At 37.8% G+C, this 7,936-nt stretch overlaps 1 protein-coding gene across 1 annotated transcript in view; it reads left to right on the top strand.

Annotated features, from left to right (window-relative positions):
• The window catches only part of LOC107749557 (prospero homeobox protein 1-like), a 16,073-nt gene extending 9,556 nt beyond the window's left edge, over positions 1–6,517 (top strand). Inside the window, exons 3-4 of the mRNA XM_016564739.1 lie at positions 1,947–2,141; positions 6,184–6,517. Coding sequence (XP_016420225.1) covers positions 1,947–2,141; positions 6,184–6,351 — 363 coding nt within the window. The 3' untranslated portion in view covers positions 6,352–6,517. The remainder of the gene's footprint in view (positions 1–1,946; positions 2,142–6,183) is intronic.
• Positions 6,518–7,936: the final 1,419 nt, after the last annotated feature.

Below are 7,936 nucleotides of genomic sequence, written 5' to 3'. Positions count from 1 at the left end.
TTTCTTTTTCTTTTTGACGATGTATTTGGTGTGTCCCTGCTAGTTTAGCTAACAGGCTAACCCTAAATAGGTAAAATCTTCCTTCTTCCTTTACTTTTTGATTTCATCTTATTTTATTTCAGTTTAATATTTATAATTAATTATAACTAGTTATGATTAAGTATTCATATTCCCCTATGAGCTGATTCGCTACACAATTCTTACTTTTTTTGTATGCATGATACAAACTCGCAATTCTGACTTTTTTCTTCTTCTCAGAATTGCAAGTTTATGTCTCACAATTCTGTGAAAAAGTCAGAATTGTGAGATAAAAAGTTGCAATAACCTTTTATATATTTTTTTTATTCAGCGGTGGAAATGGGGCTTCCATAGGAATCGGATACTTGTTGTAAAATTTAAATTTTATCCACGTATCGATTTCTGAGTGCACATCTTTTTTTTTTTTCGGTGAGGACCTGAAGTGGTGATCTGCAGGACCTTCCTCGCTAGTCTAAGCACTCCAAAGTTTGGCTACACTTGCGATCTGCAGCCATAAAAGCTAAGCTAATAATATTTGTGATAAGCTAACATGTTGCAAGAGAGGTGTCACCACCAACATGACAAAGCACTTTAATTTAACATACCGTTAAAGATCGCGAACACGATTCAAACACCAACGTGATCTTATTCCTAAATGACAATGATTCAGCTGTTAAACCTTTGACGTGTGCGATCGATGACAACGGTGTGATTTAAACATTCAGATCTGACCTAAAGAGAGCAGCTGTCATGTATATGTATGAAACAGCTTCACAAGCAGTCTTTTCAACCACACAGTATCATTATTTCTGTGTTACAAACATTCAAATAATCACAGAAGTACGGGGATAAAAGTTGAAAGTAATTTGACGCTTCAAATAAAGATGCATCGATTACATTGTTACGCCAGTAGGTGGCGAAAAAGAGCTGTTAAAAATGTATTTGTCTTTGAATCATTCATTCAAGAGATTCATTCAAAAACGCTGATTCATAAAGTAATGAAACAAGTAAATCTTGAGTGAGTCATTTAATCATTCATAAATTACATGTGATTTTGTTTGGTTGTCTTATGTTTTTTTCTTCAGAATTGTGAGAGAACCATAACCTCCATTTAAAAAAAAAAAAACTAAATTTATCCAGAATCGTGCAGCTCTACTAATTGTTTTTAACTACATTGTTTAAATTACACATAAGGCAGATTTATATCAACTTGTTAATGATTTAATTGTTTCGACTCCAATTCGTTGTTAAACATTTAATTGGTGGCTGTAATAAAAACTCATTTTCATGACATGTATTCAAACATACATTAAATGAGACATTTAAGTACAGATATGTTATGAATTTAGTGCATATATTTATCAAAACGCTCTCTCAAATATTTTTTCTAGTTGACTAATGAATTCATGGACATGAATGACTTTCCTGAGGTAAATGTAACATTAGGTGGCATGTTTTTCAAGCTGTTTTATTGACGTCTTTCCACAGCTGAAACACTGATTGAGTGATTGAATTTTCTGATAAAATTGACAGAGTTTGAAAGCTGAGACTTTAGTAACAAAGCACAAAGCTTGTTGTGATAATTGATGACAGATGCGCTACAGATTATGACACATCACCTGAAAACTGCACAGAATAATGATCAATCTTGGGATTTAAGATTCAATAGACGTTCATCAAAATCAAGGTAGATTAAAATCAATTCATTGATATTGTCAACCAAACCCAAGTAAGAGAGAACAGATTCTCAACAGGTCATGGTTGTTTCAATAATGTCCGCAGAACAAACATTTCGAGTTAGTAATTACTCATTCATGAGCTTCGACATTTGAATCGACATGGATGGTGTTTTTGTTGTTCTTTTACATTAACATTCTTTAAAACTCTTCATCTGACATTTGTGTTTTCTCATATTTCCCTGTTTTCAGTTCAATCGCTGCATCACGTCTCAGCTGATCAAGTGGTTCAGTAACTTCAGAGAGTTCTACTACATCCAGATGGAGAAGTTCGCTCGTCAGGCCATCATAGACGGCGTTAATGATGTGAAAGACGTATCCGTCACCAGAGAGTCCGAGCTCTTCCGCGTACTCAACATGCACTACAACAAAGCCAACGACTTCCAGGTACTTACACGAGCCACCATATAGTACAGCAAATAATTATTGTAATATATAATAATTCATGTTTGATAGAACTAAAATCTGCAGATACTGCAATGATTTTCTATGGAATCGATGTAAACATGGTAAAATGTGTTAAACAGCTGAGAGATCTACAGATCAAATTAGCCGAATTAAAAGAATATTCTAGTACACATGAAGTTCAAACAGCATTTGTGGCATAAAGTTGATTACTTCTTAAAAAAAAAAAAAACCTGATATTACAGTAACACTCACAATAGAAGTAACTGGGGCCCATTGTTGGAGGATGTAAAAGCTGAAATGTGTTTATAGTATTAAAAAAAGCACACATGCATTATTTTAACATTAATTATTATGTTAAAACCTGTGTATTTGAGCTTAAAGCTGATTAAATCATTTTTACGATTGTTTTAGGGTTTACCTGAGTTAAATAAGTCATGATGTATTAAATATAAAATATTTTTTCACACTAAAAACATATACTGTGTGCATTTTGTGGCTAATACTATTGAAATATTGACTTTTTTGATGTTTACAGATTTGCCTCTTTTACTTTCATTGTTAGTACCTCACTGCAAATAGATTTTTTATTATTATTTTTTTAATTATATGAGCCAAAATTAATTTGCTGTAGTAATCAACATAAACCACGAATGCTGTCAATTGAGCTTAACTTGTACTGAACCCGGCTGCTTAAATGAACATGCAAAAGGTCAAGAATACGCAGAACTTTCTAAATGAGCGTTTGCATTTCACAGAAATGTGGGCCTGTTATTAAACAGTTATTAAACAGCTACTCATTGAAATGACATTGATCATTTGCTAAATAAGCTTCATTCAGTTCAGCTTTACTTTTAATGGAACGTCCTGTTAAAATGCACATCAGAGATTTAGTAAGAGTTGTGTGAACTCCGTAAAGACCAGCATTACTGCTCACCAGCATACAGTGTGTTGTGTTTTGGATGCTGATCTGCAGCAAGGCATGCTTTTGCAACCTGCTTCACCATCAGGATGCTGGTCTAAGCTGGTCGGCTGTCCTCGGTCTGACCTGTGTGTCAAGCCACACCTGTAGCTGTCCGGCCGTAGACCCCCATTATCCCTGAACCTGGCGCTGCTGCATCAAACTGTGGGAAAAGGAAGCTGCAGCATCTGCTAAAACAACTTGAGATTACGACCAGGCCACGCCTGACTGCTGTTTGGATTACTACTGATGCGAAAGAAGCCAGAAATCCCAAGAGTGACTGGCCGGCCGATGGGAACGAGCGGAGACAGTTGTCTTTACCTCAGCACCAAGACATTCCTTTCCCAGGGCCCGCTTTTGTGTCTGGAGATGCACGAGAAACAAACGTGTCAACAGTGAGCGGAGCTACTCTTGGGGAAATAATGCCAGCGGATAGATCCACCTTCTTCCCACTCTCACACCCGAGCCGGGTCCTTCAAAGTGATGTGGTGAGCAAGGGTGTGAAGCAATGCCTGAATTCCTGCGATGGGAACCGGGTCCTTAAATGCATTTTCCGAGCAGTTAAGTTCAAAGCAACAGGCTGCAAAAAATCAAAGCACCCATCCACACTGCTCTTCTAATGATTCTGACACTGTATTTGCTTTATTGCCACTGTGAACAAAGAAGCATTGCGCTTTAAAACGAGAACATTAAAGATGGTGCATAGAGATCAAGGGCCTGACGGTGTTGACTCAGAGTTCCCTGGGCATGAACAGTCGGTAAGCATGCGTGACGCTTCATAAGTCGAAGAGGGCAATGCATGGATTCTGACACTGACTTCAGTCACTGAGGCCGAGCTGCATGACATGAATCTGCAGTTACGCTGGACCATTGGTTGCTAGGGTGTTCTGGAAGGTTGCTTGGTGCTTGCATGTTGGTTCTGGGTAGTTGCTAGGGCATTCTGTGTGGTAACTAAGGTGTGGTTAGATGGTTTCTAGGTATCTGAATGGGTGTTGTAGGTGGTTGATAGTGCATTCTGGGTAGTTGTTAAGGCATTGTTTGCAGGCTAGTGTGTTTTGGGTGGATGTTAGGTGGTTGCTAGGTGTTTGCATGGAGGTTGTGGGTGGTTGCTAGGTGCTTGCATCAATGTGCTAGGTGGTTGCTTAGGCATTTTAGGTTTTTGCTAGGGTATTTTGGGTGGTTGTAAGGTTGTTGCTAGGATATTCTGGGTGGTTGTTAGGTTGTTGCTAGGATATTCTGGGTGGTTTCTACACTCTAAAAAATGCTGGGTTGTTTCAACCCAACGTTGGGTCAAATATGGACTAACCCAACCGTTGGGTTAAATTTTTACTTTTCAATTTTTAACCCAAAAGTTGGGTTAGTCCATATTTGACCCAACGTTGGGTTGAAACAACCCAACATTTTTTAGAGTAGATGCTTACTAAGATGTTGTTAGGTGGTTTCTAGGCTAGTGTGTTTTGGGTAGTTGCTAAGGCATTTTTGGTTGTTACTAGGGTGTTCTGGTTGGTTTTCTAGGGCATTGTTGCATGGTTTCTAGACCAGTGTGTTTTGAGTGGTTGTTAGGTGGTTGCTAGGGTGTTCTGGGTTGTTGCTAATGAATTATAGGTGGTTTCTAGACTAGTGTGTTCCGTGTTGTTGCCAAGGCATTTTCTGTTGATATGGTATTCTGGTCGGTTGTTAGGTGGGTGCTAGGTGCTTACATGGTGGTTCTGGGATGTTTCTAGGCTAGTATGTTCTGGGTGGTTGCTATGGAGTTTTAGGTTGTTGCTAGAGTATTCTGGGTGGTTTCTAAGGCATTGTTAGGTGGTTTCTAGACTAGGGTGTTCTGGGTGGTTGTTAGATACTTCCATGGGTGTTGTGTGTGGTTGCTAAGGCACTTTTTCTATGCTAGCGCGTTCTGGGTGGTTGTTAGTTGGTTGCTATGGTGTTTTGGGTGGTTGTCATGTGCTTTCTTGGGTGTTGTGGAAGGTTTCTAAGGCTGGGGTATTCTGGGTGGTTGTTAGGTGCTTGCATGCTGGTTCTAGGTGGTTGTCAGGGCATTCTAGGTGGTTACTCTAATGTCGTTAGGTGGTTTATATGATAGTGTGGTCAGGGTGGTTGTTATGTAACTACATGGGTGTTTTGGATGATTGCTAGTGCATTCTGAGTGGTTGTTAGGTGGTTGCTAGGTGCTTGCATGGATGTTGTGGGTGGTTGCTAAGGCATTATTAAGTGGTTTCTAGGCTAGTGTGTTATGGATGGTTTCTAAGGCATTTTATGCTTCTGTGTGGTAACTAAAGTATTTTTAGTTGGTTGCTAAGGTGTTTTGGGTGGTTTCTATGTGCTGGCATGGGTGTTGTGTGTGGTTGCTAAGGTGTTCATAGGTGGTTTCTAGGCTAGTGTGTTCTGGGTGGGTGCTAAGGCATTTCAGTTTGTTTCTAGGGTACTCTGGGTAGTTATTAGGTTGTTGCTAAGGTATTCTGGGTGGTTGCTAAGGCATTGTTAAGTGGTTTCTAGGCCAGTGTTTTCTGAATGGTTGCTAGGGTGTTGTGGATGGTTGTTAAGGCACTGTTAGGAGGTTTCTAGGCTAGTCTGTTGGGTGGTGTTTAGGGCATTTGAGGTTATTGCTTGAGTAGTCTAGATGGTTGTTAGGCTGTCTCTAGGGTGCTCTGAGTGGTTGCTAGGTGCTTGCATGGGTGATGTGGGTGGTTGCTTGGGCATTGTGGGTGGTTGTTAAGTCATTGTTAGGTGGTTTCTAGGGTGTTTGCTTGAGGTGTATGCAAGGTACTTGCCTCGGGCTCCTTCTTCAACATGCGGATTGTTTCAGCTGTTTTCTGGTCCAGCAAGTGAAAATGGTGCATCTGATAACTTAGTTCAGTATCAGCACACATGATCTGAGGAATCATTCATGTCTGGAGCTCAAAAACTGCACTTAAGCACTCATCTTTAATACTCACTGCCAGAGGTTTCATCACATCACTAGTGAGGATTAACTAACAGCCCTAATTAGCCAGCATGACTCTATATAGTGCTTCAGTCAGTGATGCTGTGCGGTGACTGATGTGTGTTGTAAATGTCCGTCAGGTTCCAGACAGATTTCTGGAGGTTGCTGAAATCACTCTTCATGAGTTCTACAGTGCCATTTCCCTCTCCAAAGACTCGGACCCCTCTTGGAAAAAAGCCATCTACAAGGTCATCTGCAAACTAGACAGTGACGTTCCTGAGGATTTCAAATCACCTTCCTACCTGTAAGCAGAGAGCGCCACCTACAGGACGCTTTATGTGTGGCCACACACACCGTTTATTTATCATGAGTATCAATCATAAATATTCCTTTTTATAAGTGAATTGTCAGCTTTATATAAAAAAATCTAAATATATATTCTTAGTATTTTGTTGTTGACTGAAATGCGTGTGTACGGCAGCAAGTTTTTTTCATGTTGTCTGTGGAATAGGCTTGTTTATTAATAGTTTGGATTTTGGGTTTTAATGTAATATATATATTGATTTCAAAATGCCACTGTAGACAAATGTGTGCTGTGTTTTTAGTTCAAATGTTCCTGGTTATGAAATGGAAAAGCAGTCATGATTTGTGTTTTAATGTGGATTTGTCTGTTGAGTTTCCTCTGTGGAGTATCTCATGAAACATCTGTAATAATTATTTTAAAAAGATGTAAATAAGTGTAATTTAGCTGTATAATAGGTGGAATATTGACGTTTACAGATAAAAACAGAATATTGCATGTAGAAGCAGTTCCCTCAAATTTTGACAATATGCTTATTTATCATGTACATTAGTTTGAATATTAATGTTTATCATTATCTAGCAGTGTGTGGGTTTTCATTTAATAATAAAAGATTCATATTGTAGCAGTTTTATATTGTATGCTTTCTTATGGTTCAGATATATTTGCTTTCTTTAAACAAATAAATAATTCACAAAAAATATTTAATAATAAATAAATAAAAATAAAAGTCTGTCATTATTTCCTCACTCCTATCACAATCCAAATTCAAATTCACAATTCAGATTAAAAATTGGCGCTTTTATGCTTTGCCACCAAAATGACATTAATTGGCAACATTTACATGCACCCTAATAATCTGTTAATAATCAGATTGACCGGTCACTCAGACTGAAAAACCTTGATGTAAAATGCCTCTAATGATCCAGTTGAGCTCGATCCGAATCAGACTGAAATGGGTGGTGTAGATGTTAAATTTATATAAAACTTTGAATCTGACTGCTTTATTAATCATTTTCAAGCCCACATTGTGCAAATGTGCAATGTTATAAATACAAAGCTTTTCTGATATTCTGATATGTATTTTCTTATATTTTAGATGTCAATATGGCAAGATTGCAGTTAGTTTCACTCCCAACAGATGTAATGCACATGTAAACTATAATATATTAAATGGATTGCAAAGTTTAGGGCAGATATAAACAATGCTTTTGGCATCTGTGATCGGATTGGATTCATTCCAACTGAAGAAAATCAAGGCAAGGCAAGTTTATTTATATAGCACATTTCGTACACAATGGTAATTCAAAGTGCTTTACATAAAAGAAAGTAAAATAATTATAAAAAATAATCACACAAATAAAACAAGGAATTTAAAAACTTTGAAAATGATTTAAAAATTGATTGAAAATGAATTTAAGACAGTTAAAAATAGAAAATTATTATACATATTGCATAAAATACTGTTATCAAGATTGCTCTTTTTCAGAAAACACACAGAAAAGCAGTGCGTGTAAACGCACCCATTGTAGTGTGTGTGCTTTATAGAGTTGGACAGTCGTGGTCACTCTGGCTGAATGAGAAAGAGCTGT

Source organism: Sinocyclocheilus rhinocerous, unplaced genomic scaffold (assembly GCF_001515625.1).
Source record: "Sinocyclocheilus rhinocerous isolate Xijiao unplaced genomic scaffold, SAMN03320098_v1.1 scaffold1071, whole genome shotgun sequence".
Classification (NCBI taxonomy): domain Eukaryota; kingdom Metazoa; phylum Chordata; class Actinopteri; order Cypriniformes; family Cyprinidae; genus Sinocyclocheilus; species Sinocyclocheilus rhinocerous.
Note: the sequence above shows the minus strand (reverse complement) of the source record. Positions and strands in the feature narration are given on the sequence as shown.